At 40.4% G+C, this 23,258-nt stretch overlaps 1 protein-coding gene across 7 annotated transcripts in view; it reads left to right on the forward strand.

The window, feature by feature from the left end:
- LOC113031125 (neurexin-2-like) overlaps nucleotides 1–23,258 on the forward strand; it is a 127,899-nt gene that overhangs the window by 43,920 nt on the left and 60,721 nt on the right. For 4 of the 7 annotated variants that reach the window (XM_080307085.1, XM_080307086.1, XM_026183025.2 and 1 more), the window contains exons 6-14: nucleotides 4,929–5,358; nucleotides 6,042–6,425; nucleotides 7,323–7,526; nucleotides 10,959–10,985; nucleotides 16,020–16,139; nucleotides 16,227–16,608; nucleotides 17,662–17,852; nucleotides 18,080–18,253; nucleotides 21,354–21,473. In XM_080307085.1, coding sequence (XP_080163211.1) covers nucleotides 4,929–5,358; nucleotides 6,042–6,425; nucleotides 7,323–7,526; nucleotides 10,959–10,985; nucleotides 16,020–16,139; nucleotides 16,227–16,608; nucleotides 17,662–17,852; nucleotides 18,080–18,253; nucleotides 21,354–21,473 — 2,032 coding nt within the window. The remainder of the gene's footprint in view (nucleotides 1–4,928; nucleotides 5,359–6,041; nucleotides 6,426–7,322; nucleotides 7,527–10,958; nucleotides 10,986–16,019; nucleotides 16,140–16,226; nucleotides 16,609–17,661; nucleotides 17,853–18,079; nucleotides 18,254–21,353; nucleotides 21,474–23,258) is intronic. The other 3 variants (XM_080307087.1, XM_080307082.1, XM_080307084.1) reach the window with 1 other exon arrangement.

Raw genomic sequence — 23,258 nt, forward strand, 5'->3', positions numbered from 1 at the left:
CTGTCCTGATCCCCATTAAATCCAGCTTCTCTGGATTCAGCACGGAGAACAATGCACCAAGGACAGAGCAGACACATCACTTAGATATAGGTTACACATAATGCACAAGGCAAATAGAGTGGAAATAACGTGACTAAGCTAATAACAGCAGCGCCAGGTCGGAGCATAACGAGCAGCGGCTTCATTAAGTGTGAGTGCTTGGCAGTCAGAAGGACTGTCTTACTGTCTTGGTACAAGTAGATTAAGGACTGATTATTGTCGGGTATGCTCTTGTTCATCAGTGCTGGCCTGCTTAAACTAACACGAAGATTTCTTCGTACTTCGGTTTCACATTTTCTTTTTGGGATCCGGTTGAAAAAACTGCTTAAATTGTCAACTGCTAATGACAAAGCAGCCAGCTGGTGTAGTGGAGAAATGAAATCTTCAGATAATATTTTGATTAATTGGATTTTGTGAGGCAAAATATGGGAGTTCAAGTTTTAAAGTTCAATCAGATGTTGCATACAGAAAGAAGTTAGCGATATCTGTGATTTTTACAGTTGTAATATGCTGTGATTACTGTGCACTGGTCTAGTTTAAATGTCACAACAGGAACTGGACAGTGATCTGTGGTTCCCCCAAAAAGGATCATTCTTATCCTGATGTTGCCGTTATGAGGTTTGTGGTTTTTAAGCGAGTAGTATCGACTGCCTAGCTGGATTGTTGTGAATTTAGCTACAGTTAATCGAGCACACCCACTCACAATATAAATTTAGATGACTTTAGTAATCTGTGGACTTTTCGTTGCCGGTCAGAATTTAAATTGTCCACTTCTTTGTCTGTTTTTACCAAATACCTGCAAAATAATTCCTGTATGCTTTGGGTTTTTGTATGAAGTACTAATTTATTAAGGTATTTATGTATGAATGAGTGTTTTGATCAAGGCAACCCTGTGCTAAACCTTGCATTTACATGTTCCCTGGATTAGTCCTATTTCCTGAGTCAGAGTTTGTTCTTCTGACCTCAGTGCGTTCAAGTCTTGTGGAAACAACATGGATGTTACAATCAATGTGTGCTACTGCCTGTTGAAACAACATGCAACAATACATTTTAAGTAATTTAGGTAATTCTATGTAATACCATGGTCAAAAAATAAATGAACATTTTATATCGAAATGAATATACGGTGTATAAATGGGCAAGTTTGTTAGCCCAGATATTTTGCTTTCACCAGGTTTTTGTGTATGACATCAGTAACTTGGTCATAAACATTCCTTAATGTTCAAAGTCTCCCTTTAAGGGTCGCTACTGCGGATCATCTGCCTCCATCTCACCTTATCCCTAACATCCTCCTCTGTCACAACAACCTCCTTCACTACATCCAGGAATATTCCCTGAGTCTTCCTCTTTCCCTCCTGCTTGGCAGCTCCATATTCCACATCCTTTGTATTCCACATCCAGTATATCCACCATCCCTCCTCTGCATATGTCCAAACCTGAGCTCAGTCTAAGCCATATTATACCAATGGAATATTAGAGACTTTAAGAAAAATAAACACACTAGAAGGCTCTATTTTGATTTAATTATTCTTAATTTTGAGATTAAAGTCAAAATAGTACTTCAGGTTTTTCCAAAAATTTGGACTTTATTCCCAGAATTATTCATTTTACTATAATGACCTTGTAGCATGTATGCATTCCTTGTCTCTATCTCCTCCTTGACAGGCGGGCCGCATGTGGGTCGCACATACAGAGATTATTAACATCTAATGTTTTTTGAACAAAATGTATTTTAAATCACAATTCATTTGATTTTCCTGTTATTACGTTCATTTAGTAATCCTCCTGCGAATGCGATGTTAGTGCTCTATTTGGGTTAAATGCATCACGTTTCTCATATACACAGACGGCACCCTAGATTCAAATTAGAATAGTATGTCAGTTATATATATTATTGTTTATTTTGTCTTCTCACAATGAACAATAATAAGAAACAACAGATCCCACTAAAATTTCCTTAATGCATTCCTAATGCTCTTAATAATAGCAATAAATGTCCATCCCAGTCACTTGAAATGGAAATCTGAGCATCTTCCACTCTCCTGTCTTGGCCCCCGCCCGACCCCCTCACCTCCACCGCACCAGCGCTGGGTTTAATTTTCCGAGGGGCATTCATACAAATTTTTCTGAATATTCTAGCTCGACATTTAAACACAATTACTGCCTAAGTACAGTCTCAGAGAGCTGCCAGCAGTTTTTATTTTTAAATCAAGGCTGTTATTCATTTTTAGTCATAACGTCAACACAGTTTGCATATATATATATATATATATATATATATATATATATATATATATATATATATATATATATATGTATATATATATATATATATATATATATATATATATATATATATATATATATATATATATATATATATATATATATATATATACATATATATATATATATATATATATATATATATATATATATATATATATATATATATATATATATATATATATATTCCTATAAATTCAACACTAAAACAGACAGATTTATTAATAAAGCCATTTGTAAGCAAACAATAACAAACATATAATCATTTTTTAATAAACCTCATAACATAAATATTTAAACCCACTAAAAGTATTTCCACTGACTGATTTTAAGTGCACCATCTACATCATTACTATGCAGTTTGCATCTACTAAAACGAAAAGGAGATGTTATTTATGGACAGGTTATTGTCCCAGCACCGCTGCCAATGCTGCAACCTCCGCTCTGTGGGCGGTGTGACTGGTGATGGTGTTTAGACCTACTACTTCTGTGTGTAGTCACACAGTCACACTGTAGGCATGCGGGAAGAGTGTGACGCGATAAAGAGTCATGAAGAAGGGTTGACAAACCCCGATAATGAGTGTGAGCGGTGACACAGGCAGAGCTGGTCATAACTGGATCGGCCTGCCAAGAAATCTGAGATGTGTCAGTCCATAAGCGAGCGCTTGAGTTTGGTGATGAAGTAAAAAATCAAAGCTCTGTGGTGAGTAGAAGGTATTCACAAATGCATCCGGCACATATTGTATTCCTCTTGGTCCGCGTGGGGGGAAAAAGTGAACAGTGAGGAAAATACTCGTTTTTTTCTGTCTTATTTTACTGAATGTAGACAGCGTAGGCAATGACTAATCTCCCTACATGTTTCAGGATAGTAGATATGAGAGCTGCTGAGGAGAGGCCATCAGGTTCATCAGTGCAGGAGAAACATTCAGATGAATGTCACAACCAGCAGGCAGAGATGAATTTGTTTTTCAAAGTTGCCGCTATGTCGTTTTATTATGCTGCCGTGCGTGTACCTTCCAGATATCACATGCCTAACCATTAGCTACGTGTACTTTAATGCTTCACAGATTGCACCCAATTTGGTTATGGAGAACGTCTTCACACGGCTGTTGGGAGAAGAGAAGGTCCTCATTCTCACAGTTTGTTATGCTGTACTTTTTGAACATAAATGACACAGGGACTTTGCCAGTTGGCACTAAAGGGCTTTATTTCTTGTGTTTTGGGATACTCTGTAATCCATGTCACAAACAACAAGCATCTGAATTGGTGAAATAGGATTCCGCTTCTTGCTTTGTCCTTTGGCTTATATAATAGCCCTGCAGAGGTCACAGTGTCTTTTTGTAGCCATCTGTGCGTTTTCGCTGGTGTTGTTGGTTGTTTACTGAAAACACGCTGTTCCCTCTTTGTGTAAGTGACTGCCTTGATTGACTGTCTTCCCATTTTAAAATTGCTTGTTACACTCATTTCTCGATGGTCAGTTTCGCCATCTGATTTCACTGCTTAATTAGTCACACTGAGGCAGTGTGAAGTGTGATATTGGCTCAAATTGCCTCTCAGCTCTGCTGTTAGTCCTCTGTGCTGTGTGGTGTGTCACCTCAGGCAGTGACTGGTTGCAGAGTGATGTGGCAGATAACAGTGGGCTCGGGGTGACTTACAACTGATACAAAATGAGACAAGGACCGCGGTTTCCTACTGTGCATATTGATGAAGCCAGAATGAAAGCAGAAAATACAACAACAAGACAAAGAAGCCTGCGCAGGCATTCTCTCCCAGTATGCTTTATGTTGAAAATAGGCATTGTCTATCTGGAGCCTTGTACAGTATATGCAAGTAAATATATGTACAAAAGGTTGTTTTTGAATTTCACTAAAATATTAAATCACCAGCAAAATATTCCTCAAAGGCAAATGAGTTTCTCATGTACATTTATTCATGCCGGAGTGCAAAATCGGATTTTTTTTTTAACGACTGTTCTGCAGATCACGAGTGCATGTTTACTAAATTTACCCATTTTAAATAATAAATTTCGCGCTGAGCTTGTAAAGGGTCAAGGCCGCCTCTCTCCCACTCACCATCTCTGCCTTGACTTGATCTCTTTCAGTTTACCTCGGTATAAATACACCAAATTGTTTGCCATCGTGTGGGTGCAGTGTTCCTCCTCCTGTTCCTCCGCTCTGAATTTAAGATGATTATGTCAGACACATTGTGCATTCCTAAATGAGCCAGTTAAATGTCTAAAATATAAGCATTTGCATCTAAATCTAAATGCATTTTCTTTTTTTTCCTTCTTTTTTTTTTGCAATTTCACAAGCGGTTTAACACCTGCTGCCTTCTTGTTGTCTCGTGATAATCTCCTCATAATTTGTTGGTAATTAAAATATTTTTATGATCTACCTGAAATCCTGCAGAATAAATGCACTCAAATGTAAAATCACTAAAGTGCTTTCTGTCTCAGCTCCGGGTTCAGGAATGATTCACCGTGTTGTCGGCTGCTGTGTCCTATTGATTGTCGTGTTTATTGATGACTAATATTCAACCTTTGCACTAAATTCATTCCGCTTTTCCAGCTGTCATCTCACCACGACATCTCTCTCATTTATTAGGTGGTCTACAAGAATAATGAGTTTAGACTCGAGCTGTCACGGCTGGCTGAACAGCGAGACCCCAAGATCAGTATCCATGGTGACCTGATATTCAGCTGCGAGGATGTGGAAGCCCTGGAGCCGGTCACCTTCGACACGCCGTCTGCCTACTTGACATTGCCCAGGTGGAACACAAAGAAAACGGGGTCCATATCTTTCGACTTCCGCACCACAGAGCCCAGCGGCCTTATGCTGTTCAGCCATGGCAGCCTGCAGGGCACGCAGCCTGATAGGAAGCCCCGGGCCGACTTCTTTGCCATCGAGCTGCTCGATGGATTTCTCTTCCTCGTCATGGATATGGGCTCTGGCAGCATCAAGATGAAAGCCAGTAGCAAGAGGCTCAATGATGGCGAGTGGTGCCATGTGGACTTCCAGAGAAAAGGGCGCAATGGTAAGTCAGTGTTGTGTTTTTGTGAAAGCGGGGTACGCCTTCTGTCTGCTTCTGCTGCAGTGTTTCTCTAGTTTTAGCTGTGGAGCAGACTATAAAAGGTTCCAAGCTGTGAAATCGCCATATGTCAGCGTGGATACAGTCACTCTGGCACGCTCCTGTTTTTTATTCACTGCGGTGAAACATGCATGCATATTAGCTTTTAATTACAATTATATTTTTAGTTGCTATAATCTACATGTGACATTTTTAAATTTGTGTTAACCTATTTAACAAGTGGCCAATTACACAGTCGCCCAACTCAAATTAGGAATTGCCTGACTTATTAGTGCGGTACGTATGTGGAAGACGAGATTGCACTTCTTCTATTTTGGCCTCACGTTTCTATAAATAAAATCCATTTCTTCTCAAGGGTCCCAAATTCACAGGTCGTCACTTTTACAGATCAAGTTTTAGTTTTTGCTTTTGCCCAAAAGCAAAATAATCTCCCAAGGACACATAGTGCATTTTTATTATATTCACTTTTTTTTTTAAGACAAGCAGCCTGGTGCCCACTTCCTCAATCTCGCAGTTTGTTCTTGCCTTTCATTCAGCACAACCCACGCACACACCTGTCTTCCTTTTCTGCAACCAAAAAAAAAACTGTGTAAGTGCAAGTTGACTCACACTTAATGCCTGGCCCACAGGTTTTATTTCAGTGAACAGCCAGAGCATCCCTTTTTCTGCTAATGAAGGCAGTGAGATCCTTGATCTGGATGGGGACATGTATCTTGGAGGTTTGCCAGAGGATCGTCAAAACCTCATGCTGCCCCCTGAGGTATGGACGGCGTCCCTCGGCCTCGGCTACGTGGGCTGTGTGAGGGACCTGTTCATTGATGGACAGAGCCGTAACCTCCGGAGGCTGGCAGAAATTCAAAGCGCCACAGGTGTCAGCAGCTTCTGCACCAGGGAGACTCACGTCAGGTGTACCAGAGACACATGTGCCAATGGTGGACACTGCAGAGAGGGCTGGAATCGCCATATTTGTGACTGCAACAGTACTGGGTACCTAGGCCCCAGCTGCGAGAAGGGTAAGAGTATCTAAGAAGGATGGCAGTAGATGGGGAAGATAAATGTGTGTTGTTTTTTTTTTCTTTTTAAAGGTGCTGCAAAGCTTTTAGCACACTTGGCTAGTATTTTATTTATTAAGTTAGGTGTGTAGTGGCTTAAAAGTCTCTGTAAATATAGAAACAATGTAGCTATAGACAAATTTCATTATCAAAAGGACTTAGTGCTCAAGCTTCCTAAACAATAAGAATTTCATTTGCAGTTGCATTATGATCATACTGCCTAATGCCATCTCTATTCAAATGAGAGGCATGCTCTCAATCCAGAATAACTCTCCAAATATACAAACCAACCTGGTGACAGTGACAGTATTATGGAAAATGATGCTGTTTTTAATGTGAGCCATTCAACAGCAAATTGCGGTATTTACCTACAGTAGAGCGATTCATTAGTGGATTGTCAGTATCACGAGGTTACCAGTGCTATGAGTATTTCATCAGAAATGCAGTGGTTCTTCAGCAGAGTGATTCGGCCTGAATCACTCTGCATTCACCGTGCAGATAACTTCCTCACAGAGAGGCCAAATTACGCAGCTCCATTGGCAGCTAATAGTATGAGGAATGAAAATCCCCCTTCTATTGCGCTGTGTTGGGAATAAATCCTTCAGAAATTTGATTGCGCCTGCAATCTCGCCACTCTCTCGGTTTGCTCCAGGCTTTTTCTGCCATCTGGTGCGGCAGATGAAAACTGCAATCTAAAAGGATATCATGTCGCACCCAAAATAATCTCAGACCAAATTTAGGTTTCGCTCCATAAATGCCTCTTCGTGTTTTTAATTTCACGCTGCGATTCCCTCTGGATGTCTGCTAACACTTTTTTTCTCTCCCGTTTTTGGTCAAATCCAATTCCTAAATCTGCAGAGGCCACCATGGTGAGCTATGATGGCAGCATGTATCTAAAAGTGGTACTGCCGAGGACGCTGCACACAGAGGCCGAGGACGTGTCTCTGCGCTTTATGTCCCAGAGGGCCTATGGACTGCTGATGGCCACCACCTCCCAGCAGTCTGCAGACACCTTGCGCTTGGAGCTGGATGGAGGCAGAGTGAAACTCACTGTGAACCTGGGTAATGCTGCTGCGGCGAATATGAGCACATACTGTAATCCCTCTTGAACTTTTAGGCCGCGTTACTTAGACAGATACCTCTGTGTATTTGTTCTGTCTGAGGCTCTCTCATCCCCATCTGCATACACAGTATATACAGTGGCCTAAAAAAAAAGAAGAGTAAAGCACACACCCCTGGTTGTTTTGCATGCTCCTATAATTTTTTTCAGAGGCCTGCAGTGGTTCTGTCAATTTTAGAAAGAGCAGCTGGGTCTAAGTGAAAATGAATTAATTAAATAACGAATTATCAGTTTAAATTAAAAAGTAGCATAATGTGATGTCATTAGGGGATATCCTTGTCAGCGTTCTTTTTTGCCAGCTCTGCTTTAAACCAGGAAATTTTAAAGAAACATTCCAAATAACGTCAAAAAAGATGCATATTATAACCTGCTAAATATTTGTTTGTCTTCAGATACAGACAAGACTATATAGAGAGAAAAATAGTATGATATGCAAGTGCCATTGTGTTTACACCCAATACGAGCTAAAGCGTCAATATAACGAGACGTCACAGTTATGTCTAAACTTTGCTTTGAAGTAGACGTTAAAATATGTTTCAAGGTTATGTCTTTATCTAATACCTTATACTGCAGAGGCAGAAAGGAAAGAAAGGGAGAAAATGTATATTTTTGTGCTCTAAAGACAATGCACATAAAATGCAGAACAAAATACAAAAAGCTGTGGAAAAACAAGGGATTAGTGACTTTTTAGGCTACTGTATATGTGTATGTATATTCTGCCTTATCTTTCTCTCTCTCTCTTTCTCTGCCTCTCTCTCTCTCTCTCTTTCACTCACTCACTCTTTCAGTTCATCTCTTGGTCAGGTCCCACCTGACCGTCTCGGCTCTTTCAGCCCTTCAATGGCTTGTCTGCAGTTCAAGGAGAAGGCAGTCAGAGACCTGATCCGTCATTACGCTGAAATATTACCGCTTAAACTGCTCACATTGTAGATGTGTCCATTGTAGTTCCTTCCCCTCACATTTACTGGCCTTTCCAGTTTAGAGCCGCTTCACTGAACAGAGAGTACCAGCGATGGCCGTACAGACACACGCACTCACGCGCACGCACACATGCAGACACACATCCGCAGCAGAAAGTCACTCTGGTCTCTGGCTGTCTGTATCCACTGCTCTGTGATGGTTGACAGCCTGAGAGCACTCTGCAGCCACATAACTTACACCGACATATTGAACCACAGTTGGTTAAATTGGTTTCATTATTCAGAACATGCAAATGATGTGTGGGTGAGCCCATTTTGAGGCCAAAAATGTGAACATTTCAGCTGGATTGAGAAGATAGTCACTGTTGTAGATATGAGAAAATGTTGGCAAAGCATTACATTTGTGCTGTTGTCACTTTTTTCACGGTGTAACTATCATTGAGGCTGCAGGTTGTGCAAATCGCCACTTTTCCTCTGTGTGTAACTCGGAAAATATATTACCGTCAAGCCTGCAGGACAAACAGCAATTTGAGCTGAAGATGGATCGAGAGTTGGGCTTTTTCAGTAGAGGTGCATTAGCCTACCAGATTTAATAAACGACAATAATTTGTGCATAAAAAAGCACAGTCATGAAGAATATACTTATAATGTATTACATCTACGGACTACTAGTTGATTAACCTCTCATATATTAGATTGCACAGGCTCTTCTTCTTTAAGCTGCTCCCTTTAGGGGTCCCCACTGCCTCCGTCTCACCCCATCCTCTGTCACACAACCTTTGTTGTCTTCCTCTTTTTCCTCCCTCCTGCCAGCTCCATATTTAACAACTTTTGTCCAATCCACTGTCCCTCCTCTGCACACGTCCAAACCATCTCAACCTAGCCTCTCTAACTTTTGCTTCTCGACTTGAACTGTCTCCCTCATATACTCATTTCTAATACTGTCCATCCTGGTCACTCCCGATGAAAATAGCATCTTCAGCTCAGCCACCTCCAGCTCGACCTCCTGTCTTTTATTGTCAGTGCCACCGTCTCCAAACCACACACCATAGCAGGTCTCACTATCGTCTTGCAAACCTTCCCTTTCACTCATGCTGCTATATTCTGTCACAAATCACGCCTGATACTGGTCTCCATCCACTCTCTTTTCTTGACCTGACTTGTTTAGTGTTTCTATGAATAGTTGGCCTCAGACACTCATACACCTTGATATCTTTACTCCTTGCTTCTTCACTATTACCCCTCTCTCACTCACTCACATTTATTCTTTCTTCGTTTATTTGTTCTACTGACTTTCATTACTCTTCTCTCCAGAGCATACCTCCACCTCCCCAGGCTCTTTTCCAACTGCACCCTACTCTCACTACAGATCACGGTGTTATCTGTGAACATCGAAGTTACCAAGTTACCATTACAATCAACAAGGGCCTCAGAGGTGATCCCTGATATAATCCTACCCCCACCTTAAAAACCCATCTGTCACATCAGTTGCACACCTCACCACTGTCCTCATACATGTCCTGCACCACCCTCTGAAATTTCTCTCCCGCTCCTGTTTTCCCCTTGCAGTACCACACCTCCACTCTTGGCACCCTAACATATACTTTCTACCGTATCATATCATATGCTCTATCCTGAAAGATGCAGTGCAATTCCTTCTGACCTTCTCTATGCTTCTTCATCAACACTCTCAAAGCAAAGATCGCCTCTGAAGTACTCTTTCTTGGCATGAAGCTTGATCATCACTTCTCCTCTTAACCTAGCTTCAACAACTATTTCCTGATCATATATCTCAGTGGTGTACAGGTTACTTGTCGCTGACTGCAAATTCAGCCTCAGTGACGTCTGTGACTGTTTATTGTTCAGTAGCCACCTGTTCTCTGTGTCTATTCTCAGAGAAAGGTTTTCATGTTTCTCATGTTAAAATCAGCATAATTATCTCCTCGTGAGACACTCAAATCTAATACGAGTTTCATTTTCCAATTTTGTTATCTGACAATTTTCCTCACAGCAGTGTGAGTTTGCCGAATTACCCCAAAGCAGATGTAGGTGGAGCGATCAGTCGTGTTATCTGAAACAGATAAATCCTGCCGATTCTTAACCTAAGCAGTCGTAGCAGAGCCGGTATGGATGCTAAAAATAACTTCACTGCACCTCTACTTTTATTGTCCATAAAACTCTCATTGATCCCAACTTTGACCGGGTGTCTTGTATTTCCAGCGGTGCCAGACACATGCTGGGAATTTTTTTTTCCCTTTCACTCACCGTTCCTTTTTTCTTCCTCAGAGAGGAAGGTGGCGGTTTAGACTCTTCAGGCTGTCCCCGGATGGTGGGCTCTGAAAAGCACTGAATTGTCTGCAGAATGTACCTTGAAGGATGTGAAATGATCTCCTCTTGTGCTGTTCTCTCTTTTTTTTTCTTTTAATCTCACCATCTCACTCTCTCTCTCACCAGATTGTATCAGGATAGGCTGTAATCTCAGTAAGTGTCTCCTATGATTATGATTTTATTTACTGTACCATGATTTAGGAACATGCTCTGTGCCTCTGCTCCCACATGAAAGAGAATATAATTCATTTATTCTGCCACACAATTGTCTTTGTTTACTGTTGCTGTTATCTTCCTCACAAGCATCAGTATAAAGATAAGAACATGAGTGAGACTTCACTGTGGCACGCAGCTGTACAGTTGAATATAATTGGGATCCTGTTGTCATGAAATCTACCAATTCAAATTAGACACATTTTCAGTGTAATGATGCTGTAATCATATGTAGCTATTTTTGACATACAATAGTCTGCTGTTGGGCTGCCAATGAGTCTGCCATTCATCTGCCTCTGACTAATTTGCTCACATAGCTGATAATTGGGTGCAGTTAAAATATAACCCGTAATTGTCTTTAGTGGGAAAATCAGTGTCTCAATTTCATTTTAGGGAAAAAAAACAACTGCTTTATTAGGAGTAATCAGACTGCAGTGACAGAGCTGAGATAAACTTAAAGGTTAGAATGAAATCAGATCAATAGCAGAGCTTCAGAAAATCAATGACTTGTTTTGGCTAAAATGTGTAAAAATAGATACAGATTGGTGCAGACAATTCGCAGCTCTGGACACCTTTTTATTAGAGTAACTGTCACGAAACATGTTCCATGTTTAAATATCTTTTCAATACCCCATCTCCTTTTACTCTGATTACCAATGCCTCATTAACAGATTAACAGATTGCTCTTTTCATCAATAAACGTTTTGATTGCACATCGTTGACTGTTTGCCATAAAGTACAGGGCAATAAATGAAATAAATGTTGAAAATGAACTGAAAACATAAGCTAAAAAATGGCAATAAAGATGAGAATCTATCCAAAAAGAAGAAAAAAAACATTTTCATGAAGCTACAGGGTCTTTTAATAATTCAGCTGACCCAAAGGAAAATGAATACTGAAAGTAAGATTTTCCCCTGGATTAACGGAATAGATTTGCTGGTTTTTTCTGCTCTTGTGAAGTGGAGTGGGAGTTCAGGTCGCACCGCAGTGATGCTGGAATTTATGATGCAGATTGTTGCTCTCGCTCGATAGACAGGCAATTTAAGTTTGGGTTCAGACTACAGCGGTGTGAGAAACAGATAAACGCTATTGCCGGTGGAGAGGTGAGCGGCTCTCTGATTTAGATCATCGTATACAGAGGAGGCTTATGAATGCTTATAAAAGTTATCACTATAATTGAGTGCGGACTGAAAGCTTGTTCCCACCCCTCATGTATGAATAATTCTTTGATACTTCAGAATAAAAACCTCTCGGTGTTCGTGTTAGAAAACGATTCGCAGAAAAGCCGCCCTATTGCCAATTATTATGCATTTAAAATCACGAGAGGTAGATACTCTGATAAAGACAACTCTTTGTGTACTCTCAAATATATTTGACAGTGAATCCCAGGTAAGTAAAGAATCGATAACCCGCAGTCAGTTAGGTGCAGGTTTTAACAGCTTTTACAATACAGTTGTACACAGATTTACTGCACATGTATGAAATTATTGAACTGCTCGTTATATTGAATCAATTATATTGTTTTTCTCTGTGCGAGGTGAGTAAAATGTGTGCATTAATGTGTGTTTGTGTGTCTGGTTTTATGTGTGTGGATGGTTGAATGGAAACTAGGTGCCTGTGTGCTATCTCACCTGCATAAAAGCGGTTTATAATCCACTTTAAATGATTTGTTGCACTCAGTGGAAAATATACAGATGAAACCTTATGCAAAGAAAGCTTAGCAGAGAAAAATGCATTGAGCATTGCCTGCCTATCTATTATCTTCATCAGATATCTGCCCTGGAAATTCTCCTTCTCTACCAGCAGATGGCATTATAACATTGTGCATTGTCCACTTTATTTGTGTCTTCTGTATTCATTAAACTGCTTGTATCCTGCATCAGTTGCCTCTAAAATAGCTTAACTGGGCACATGTGGCAATGAATGGCTTCCTAATGGTTATTCAATATTACAAGATGTACACAGAGTTTTAAACTGCAGAACTACCTGCTTAAATTATTAAGACACTAATCACCAAAAACAGCGCTACCGTACAGTTTGGGTTATGTACTTTTTTAAATACATTTGTTTTCCCCGCTTTGATGGACTACCTTCTAACTTGACTGCAGGCAAATTATTTCTCAGGCAAATCGGAATTGCCTGAGAAATCGGAATTTCTCAGGCAAGGTGTCTTTCAAATGTAGCTTACTTCCAAAGGAATCTGGGAGGAAAGCCCATCTGCAACAGCTGCTTGGAAACTGTCCACAACTGGATACACAGTGGGAGGGTAATCGCTGTAAGAACAAATGTTGCTGCAGTGTTCTTGATTAATTATATGGAGTCTGGGAAAGCGTGGTGCGCACACTTTTGAAATGAGGCATTTGTTCGACAAATTTGCTTTTTATTAAGACGCAAATCCTGCAGCCATAGTCTCAGCTCACTCATGAGTCTGACCTGTATAACTCCACCGAGCCTTTGAAGTTATTATTGAAAGCATCACTCAAATACAGCTGGGGATCAGAATGGACAATATGGACCTTTCTTTCAAGCTTTTGAAAGGCAGACCGATTTCAAAGGGTTTACAATCAGATGTCTGTGGTGAATACACTTTTCTATTCCACCATTTTGATCCACTCTGCAGTGTTACAGATAACTCTTTCTATCATAAAATATACATTTAAAATGCTGCTTCTTTATTTAAAAGTATTGAGAGACAACATTCATTATTTATTGTTATATACATTACTTACCCTGCTGCAACTATTTAAACTATTCGCTGCAGTGAACCGGTAAGCTTCTTTCTGACTCCACACCCATGGATCATTCATTCATCGTTCATTTTTAAACTGTATCCATAATCAAGCTATATGAGCTAACATCCCACCTCACTGCTATAGCAACCACACTATTGGATTTCAATAAGGGGCCAGGACCACTGATGCCATTGCCCTTATTCTGTGGATGCTTTATAAAAGATGGGTTAAAAGTAGGATCATCTTAAAGTTGTTTCAGACAGTATGAACTAAGATGCTGTACCAACACCCAGTATCAGAAGAACCAGGATTAATTTTGAACTGTGAGGTGTGCAAAAGTACTTTACGCTGAGTTGTAAATTAGCACAATAGGTCACTTTTGAAGCTGCATTCTTTAAAATGGCCAGCAGGGGGGGACTCCTCCAGTTGCTTAAAAATAAGTTGGGAGAGGGACGGGGGGCGAGGCCTTTGCTCTCTGCCCTCTTTACATTTTTCAGATGGCCTCGATTGTTAGCGACAGGTCTTGAGATCTCGTGTTGAACATAACGCTCAGTTCAGTAAGCAGTCCTCCCCATTACAGTCATAAAAGGTGACAGAGCAGGGTAAGTTCCAGGGCAGGCCTCCCTTTTTGATCGATAACTCGCTACAGCATGGGCTTGCATGCTGTTATTTATTGTGTCACCCTCAGCTGATTAAAACCTCTGGAATAAAGTTGTATTGTATTGTATTGTAACTGGGTAGTTGTGTTGTCGAAATACATCCCAGTGGAAACAACAGACAAAGAGAAATTGTTCTTGCTAGAAAAATAGTCATTACTGGTTGTACCTGTACTGTTTTACATACTTAATGAACGTGTGCATAGCCCCTTTAATTGCATTTAACACTGTTTGTGAAGGATGCCCAGACTTTAGTTCACCCCTAAGCGATTTCTCGGAACTAACACGATGTTGTGCAAATGTGCACAACAGCAACAGATGTAGGGCAACTGCAACAACAAGAAGAGTGGCCTGAGTGTAATTTTAAAATGATGATATGATTGAAAGCATGTTCAGTATTGCACTTGTAGTATCACCACTTTGGGTCTTGATCTATCCAATTGTAATAATGATATAAACTGAATTTTATGTGTAAAATATTGAGAAATTCTTGTTTTGTGCTTGCAAGAAATTTGACTTTGTTGTTCTATTTTGATATTATTGTGTTTGGCTTCATATGCTGACATTAGATAGCAGGTGAGGTCCCCATGCAGAAACACAGATAAGCCGAATAGTCCGTACTGTCTTGCATTCCGCTGTTGCCTCTTTCATTACAGCAAATCTCGTCTGTACCTCTGCTATCATGATAGTCACTTACAAGATAAACATTTCTCGGGTTTTTTGTGTTGGACGTGAATCCAGCAAGTTGTGTGTTTTTCATTATCTAAGCGAAGCCATCAAATATACAGCGAGCGGGATTTGATGAGATTGATCTTTCTGGTGTGCGTAGTCAATATTCAGCAGGGTGACGGTGAAATGATGCAGTGTGCTGTGAAGACACTTGATATGCAGCTCTGGACAAAGTCTCCAGTCACCATTTTATTTCCCTGAGGATGAAACAGTGAAGTGTTCGGAAACCAGTTGATGTTTTCCATTTATTGTCCTCTGTACGTCCCCTGTAATTCTCCTGCACCCTGAGCTCAATTAGACAGACAAACCCCTAAAGGCGCAGTCAGCTTAGGCATGGCCAATTAGTTTCCCAAGCGATGTCAGAACTCCTTTGAACTGCCGTGTCGGCCTGTTGCATAGGCACTGATTTGGGATGACGGTGCTGCAGTGGCAAGCTTCTGCACTGTGACCTATTTTGAAACCACTGAAAAAGGCTCAGGATAGTGCAGAAATTCAGGAACTTAAAGCTCCGTGTTTGAGACAGGGCTCCAGATACTGCATGGCCTCAACATGTTTCCACCAACAGACATCACCCAAATGACCCTACACAGAGAACGCGCAGCTGTGTCATGCAGTACATTTTAAACATTTGGATTTGAATGGGCTCTTTTGTAGCTGTTTCTTTGTCTCATTTCCCATATTATTGCGTATTGAATAAATGCAAATTATTGCTTGCTGGTTTGTGGCTTTGTGTGTGAGTGATAAGTAAATGAATGCATGCACCCTGAGAGTGCTTCAAATATTGAGTGCTTTGTGTCGAAGGCTTGTACACTGAGCTCATGTGGTATGATTGTCACTTGACGCTTTCTTCCTCTTAGGCAAGGGACCAGAGATACTCCTTGTAGGCGAGAAGCTGAATGACAACGAGTGGCACACAGTGAAAGTGGTACGGCGTGGGAAGAACTTGCAGCTCTCTGTAGACAACGTGACTGTGGAAGGTATAGTAGGGAGAAAGTGGCTATAGTAGAAAAAAGGCACAGATACTGAAATGTTTTTCAGTTGAAAAAGAATGCTTTGTTACTTAGGCCACATGACCGGCGCCCACACCCGCCTGGAGTTCAACAACATCGAGACGGGGATCATGAGCGAGCGCCGTTTCATCTCTGTGGTGCCTTCCAACTTCATCGGACATTTGCAAGCCCTCTCCTTCAATGGGATGCTCTATTTGGACCAGTGCAAGAATGGAGACATCTCCTACTGCGAGCTGAATGCTCGGTTTGGCATGAGGCACATTGTTGCCAATCCTGTAACTTTCCTAACGCAGGCCAGCTACTTGGCTTTTTCCACTTTACAGGCCTACGCCTCCATGCACCTCTTCTTTCAGTTCAAGACCACTAGCCCCGACGGGCTGATCCTTTACAACTCAGGAGATGGAAGTGACTTCATTGTGGTGGAGCTAGTCAAAGGGTAAGTACTAGCGTCTAATATACATGTGTGATGAAGAAATCTGAAAAAGGGGTTTATTTTTTCATTCACTGTATTCCAACCAAACAGTATTTGTCTTGGAAAAATAAAGCACGAACGGGAGCTTTTCTTATTTCCTGGCCTCGAAATTACCTAATCATAATTCATATCTTGAATCCATCACCCCGCAGCACTGCAGAGAGATACCAAATGGCTTTAAAATCATTTGTTCATTATAAATAATTCTGTTAAAGGGAGTCGAGCACAGAGAGGCAGCGCAAGTTCAAAAAAGTCACACTCGTTCCCGTACTCAAGCACATTTTGGCACTTTGACACCATCTCAAATACGTTTCAAATGTTTTATTCATCGTAAATAATTTTTGTTGCAGAGAGAATCGCAGAGAAAGGTCGTTAAAACAGAGCAAGCAAAGCAACAATTGTATCTTCCCACTGTCAGACCTTGCACAGACTTTCTTCCCAGTAAGCAATTAGTCAGCGGGAAGCCTTGTTCAGCTCTGGAGCCTGCAGCAGAAGCTCAGGCAGACAACACAGACAAAAAAAATGGTTTCCAACACTTCTGTCATAGTTTTCCGGCTGCTCGGTGTTATGTGTGAAGTGTAGCAGCTTATTCATGGATGTTGCTTTACTTTGATTTAAGCAAGATGTCGTTTTTGACAGTGTGTCCTTTAAATGATAAAATTTAATGTCAACATATTGGTGTGCCTAAAGCATTACCTTCTGTGTTTACATAAATTCACTGTTATTTGTTTGAACATAAACAAAATACTTGAATATGTTTGAGTAGTTTGAGGCCCGGCAGAAATAGAACCACAAAACAGATTGGCAGACAGAAGTGTGCACAGCTGCATCGCCACGCATGACACTGGAGTAATTTGAACCACGCTTTAATCGTATAAAAGTCACGCACACGGGCGGTTTTTACTTATCCGCTTGCTACGTAAAGGTGGTATTGCTGAGTTGCTGGTGGCATGTGGCATGTGAAGAAATAATTATAGATAGGAAATGGCGTTTGTAAACATTTGTGTTGTCGTGCAGGTACATCCATTATGTTTTTGACTTGGGAAATGGGCCGTCACTAATGAAGGGAAACTCTGACAAGCCACTAAATGACAACCAGTGGCACAATGTGATGATTTCCCGTGACAGCAACAATGTGCACATCCTCAAGATTGATTCCCGCACTGTCACCCAGCACTCCAATGGAGCCCGCAACCTGGATTTGAAAGGTATTACTAAAGATATAGTTGGTACTTGTGGCAGAAACTAATGCTTAATAGTCAATTTTGTTGACATTTGCTCTGAAGAAAACACTATATTGCAAAATTTAAAGTGTGTACATGTGTAAAACGTGCTGCTTTTCGGAGTGGTTCAGTGCATGCACTAGCAAGCACTTGGATACGGAAAATGTTTTTTCTGGCCAAATTTCCTCCTGATCAATTCCTCTATCTTAAAGGGGAGCTGTACATTGGAGGTGTTGGGAAGAGCATGTACAGCAGCTTGCCCAGGCTAATAGCATCCCGGGAAGGATACAAGGGCTGCCTGGCATCTGTGGACTTGAATGGAAGACTCCCTGACCTCCTAGCAGATGCCCTACACAAAGTGGGGGAGGTGGAGCACGGCTGTGGAGGTGAGGACATGTGAAACACCTGTGAATCATTCGGTGTTCTGATTTCATTGTACTTCACAGGTGGTACTCCTGAAAAGAGGGGAGCAGGTAGCTGAAAATTAATCACACCTCATTTGTTAGGGCCTGAAACATCTTTGTTGTTCTGTGTATTATTATTTCCTTTCAACCTAATCTAACGTGCAATACTGTCATGCAGCAGTAAAGACATTCAGCTGCTTTTATGGACCTCTAACAAGAAAACACTCAGCAGAGTGGACAGTTCTGCCAAGGCTAAATAGTCACAAAAAATCTCAAATAAGGTAGCCATTACTTAACAAAGGCCGACCTGGATGTGACAGAATAGATGTATGCTGTATATGTACTTGAACTGGTGGTGACGCTTGGAGAAGGTCAGACATTCTTCTCTCTCAGTTTTGCACCATTTATTAGTTACCGGTGAGGAGCTTCAGTTGGTGTAAAATGATTGTGGCCCAGTTGTGAATTAGTTATTATTATTAATCTTCCTCTGATTGGGGGGGGGGAACCAGAAAACTCAAAAGTGTCATGTGAACTTGATTCAATACATTTTTGAGTTTTCTCAATTTTTTTGTTATTGACTTTGTTGCTGTGTTAATTTTAGCGGAACATTTTCATTCAGTTTTAGTCTTAATTTTTGAATTTTTGTTTGTATTATTGTAGACTAAATCTAAAGTCGATTAAGTTTCAGTTAAAGTTTGCTGTTGTGAGAGTTGTTCCACACTTATAATATCCACAAATGGATATTATTTACCTGGATCGTTTCCCAACTTCTCCCACATCACACATTGTCTTAAAGGGGAGCATTGGATCTCGATTGGATCTCACCTCCCCTGGAAATTTTCATCTCGTTTTTGTTCGTGGGTGAAAGTATCAATCAATTCTGATCCTGAAAAATCACTTGTCACGGTCCTGGGTCACTTGAACAGTGTTTGTGAGATCTTAGACTTTTCAAGTTTTATTTTCTATTTGATATTGGTTTCTTTTTTGTTTATTTTACAATGTTTTTGGCTTTTCCCTAGTCACTGATTTTCTTTAGAGTTTCGTTTTCCCTTAGTGTTTCATCCTCTTGTGTCAGTCCAGTCAGTTGCTTTTAGTTTTTCATCCCTTGTCTCATCCTCTGTGGTTTAGTTCAGCTGTGTCTTGTTTTCCCCAGCTGTTTCCACTTCCCTGATTGCCCTTCTGTGCGTAGATATATAATAACGTCTTCGTCAGAGCATCTGTTCCCTTTGCCGAAGTGTCTCTTAGCCCCTGTGTGTTTTCTAGTAGCTTATAGTTTTCTGTTTTCCCCTTTTTGATTTTGCAAACAGCCAAAAAACCGGTTGCTTTCAGTTCAGTACGGTTCACTTTCACACATTGGCCTTTGGGTCCTCCTCCACACAGTCTATAGCATCCACTGGTCCATGACAGCAATGTTATTCATGCTGCAATAGCTCTATTTAAGAAACACTGAGTAAAGTGAAGAGGATGAAGCTGATAGTTATCCACAACATTGTTTATTTTGTGAAGCATCGGATGGGTTTGAACAGGTAAAGTACATTCTGTCTGGCCTCAAGTACGACAGGCCTAAGTTAAACATGCATGTGTTTTTCAATGAATTGTTGAATCTAGTTCAGCTCCTAGTGATCTTCAACTGCTCTGATCTTTAGCATTAAGGTTCTCTCAGCCTTTGACATAAAGATTCAGAAACATTTTCTGTTGTCAGTCCACATGGAGTGCGTGTACTATTGGCTTGTAACGATTCGAAAACTAAAACGCTGGTAAAAGCTGTACTCTCTGCAGATTGTTCACATAAAAAGCCAACTGTGAAAATGCTTGCAATCGTGATTAAGCCATTAGGCCTGCGGTCAAAAGATGGTTTCCTTGTTTTGTTATACCTTCCCTCTACAGTTGGTGAATTGTTATACTCTTAATATCCATATCCAGGGTTTGAACCATTTAAGTACATTTTCAGTGTTACCATTGTGTGTTAAAACTTCAGTTTTAAGTGAACTCTTATACATCTGCTCAGGTTTTACTAACAATTCATTTGGATGGACAGGACTCAGACAACTACCAAGCACGTGCACGTGCTTGATGCCGTTATCTACGCAGATGTGGGCAATTCGTTTTCCCGAATGGCCACATAAGAAAGTCGGATTGTTGTGAGCGCACCAATAAGCTAATAAAGAGAGAAACTCAATACAGAGCAGAATTCAGTTTGTCTTAGTGGTGCAGCCATCCACAACAGTCCTAGTTTCCCATGTGGATTGCCCTGTGGGAAAATTAATTGCCCATCCTGGATCTAGAGGGTGTCCTCAAGGGAAAATTAGTCTTCTGTATCTGCAACACAGTAATCCATATCGTACAGCTTTTGTACAGCAACTAGGGTGAAGCTTGTTGGACTTACAGAGTCAGATACATTTGAAAACTTTAACAGATCGGCAGCTGATAGCTATTGTGTGTTATGAACATGATTTTTATGAGTAAGAGTAATTATATTGGACTGACTTTGGTGTTAAAAATGTGGTTTGGTGGTGCAGAAGAATTAAGGCGGTCTCGGCGGTGCAAACACACAGATAAAGTTGATACGCAACATAACCTTTAATTCTTTGTGTTGTTAACTAGATTGTGTGCTTAAGTTAACTAAAATTAAGCACACTGGATCAGATAAAAAAATATGGATGTTTTATCTAAAATTTCCTTGACTTTAGTCAAAAGTTTACAGTTACATTCACACAGGCTGCCTTGGTGCTCAGTGTTAAGTGGTAACGGTCCTACGCTGACCTACATGTGTAAAAGAGCAATCGGAAAGACATCACAGTCAGCGTGCTGTTGTATACAAGCAAAAAAGATACCCAGTCATGAGCAGATGGCAACAAGGACAAGGATGAGAAGAAAAACGGGCAACGTTTTACTGACAGTATGGCTTTTTTGTAGAGCTATGGCTGCTGCTGTGCAGAAGTGCCCCAAATCAAACTGGCTTACCACAGCTTGTTACTTTTGCTGTATGTTATTTATTCTGGTAGGCTAGAATTGAAGATGTGTGAATAAAATAAGTGGGGGCAGAAAAACAGCTGGTAAATCTGCTGTAAATACCCTGCAGGTCCCAGCACCACCTGCACAGAGGACTCCTGCCACCACCAGGGAGTGTGCCTGCAGCTGTGGGAGGGCTTCTCATGTGACTGCACCATGACCACCTACGGGGGGCCTTTCTGCAGTGACCGTAAGTGCAGCTGTATTATACCTCACAGGGAAAAGTCTGATTGAGATGTTACTGATCAGATCGTAGAGTCAAATAATTGGCCAAAGAAAATGATTTGTTTTCAAAAGAATAGCCAACGGCATTTTTTCATGGAGTCACTGGATTTTAGAGCTTTAAAAAGATTACAGGAAGAAAGAAAAGATGTGCAAAATTCATTAATGAGGATGTTAATTGTGGGATTGCCCTTAATAAAATGAAACCAGCTGCTCTGTAAGGTAGTAGCGGAAACTAAGGATTCATGTCATCACTCCAATAATGATGTAATAATCAAACCTCCATTGTATATTGTAGCTATTTTAAGCGAATAACAATAAGACTCTATTATTCCTATTAGTCAAAAACCATGTGAATATGAAAATTTGCATATATTGTGCCTACATTTGAAAGCATGGTAATATATTACATTTCTAACTCAATGGGCCGATTGTGCTGTAATTGTGCATAACAAAGTTATAGCACCGCATTTCAAACTTCTCATCTGATTGCTGCTTTCACTATAAAGGGCCCTCGACATCAAATATAAAAGACCCGACTTTTACCAGGAGCCCCCCCGATACCCCTCGAGCTCATCGGTCAGGGTGAGTTAGGCTTCATTTGCTGGAGAGGCATTTAGAGTAACAAAGAAACGTCTTTGCGGTAATCATTATCCAAATGTGCTGGTGTGTGTTGTTTAAAGCAAGAAAAGGACAATGTGCTATGAAAGCTGTAGGGCGAGTGTGAGAGGATAATTTGCAATAACACTGAGTGTAAGAAAGCCAAATTTGTAAGGGGAAGCTTCACATTGTAGGAAAACACATCTCATCAATTATCATTATAAACGAATTTCTGTTGGCTGTTTACACTGAGTGTAGCATAAGTGGAGCGCTTAGCTCACTAAATAAGGTGTTTTTTCGAGTAGGTGATTATCCGGCTTTACCTTAATATCATCAAGCAGCCTTCTTCTTTCACTTGTTCCCACAGTTTCTAGTTTTAACAAATACACAGCCAAATGTGCTTCCTGTCATTGCCTACAGATCTGAAAATCAGTAGTTTGTCCACTGTAGGCTTTATGTTTTACATCTAAATGTGCTACGTCACGGAGCGGGATAACTGCGCCGATTTGTGAAAGTTCAAACGATATTGTCATTTTAAATATGAATATAGTCTGTTTGAATACCTGCTACAGCATGTCTTAGTATTACAGATTGATATGCTGGTGCTTTTTAGTGTTTCTGCAGTAACTTCATTTGAACAGGCAGGAATTTGTTGTTCAATAAAGGCTTGAATTGGACCTAATGAAAATATTGATTGCATCAATACCAAAGGTGGTATTGGTATCGGATCGATACTAGTGTGATTGGATCGATACTTTGTTTCTATCCTCTAAGTTCGTTATGCAGGCCACTGGATTGTGTTAAATAAATATTTTTTAAATAAAAAAACTATACCTTTACCATGCACTATGTTTTATTTATAGCCTGTAGCAAATGTAAGTGTTTTATAGACAGGCGCATTTACATATACTGCCATTATAAGTTAAAAGGAGTAGTGTTAGTATTGGTATCAGCAATACTGCTCCTGTATTTACTTGGTAGTTCACAGCATTATTAGCCCTTAATCAAACAACTTAATTTGATACGGCAAGTTAAAAAAATTCTTGCATTTTCCATGTCACATAAATGATTCTAAAGAGTTGGTTTTTTCTTCTTTTTCTTCCTCCTCCTTCTTTCATCCATTAGAACTGCAGATATTTGTGTTGATTCCCTT

The sequence above is a fragment of the Astatotilapia calliptera genome, chromosome 10 (genome assembly GCF_964374335.1).
Source record: "Astatotilapia calliptera chromosome 10, fAstCal68.1, whole genome shotgun sequence".
Classification (NCBI taxonomy): domain Eukaryota; kingdom Metazoa; phylum Chordata; class Actinopteri; order Cichliformes; family Cichlidae; genus Astatotilapia; species Astatotilapia calliptera.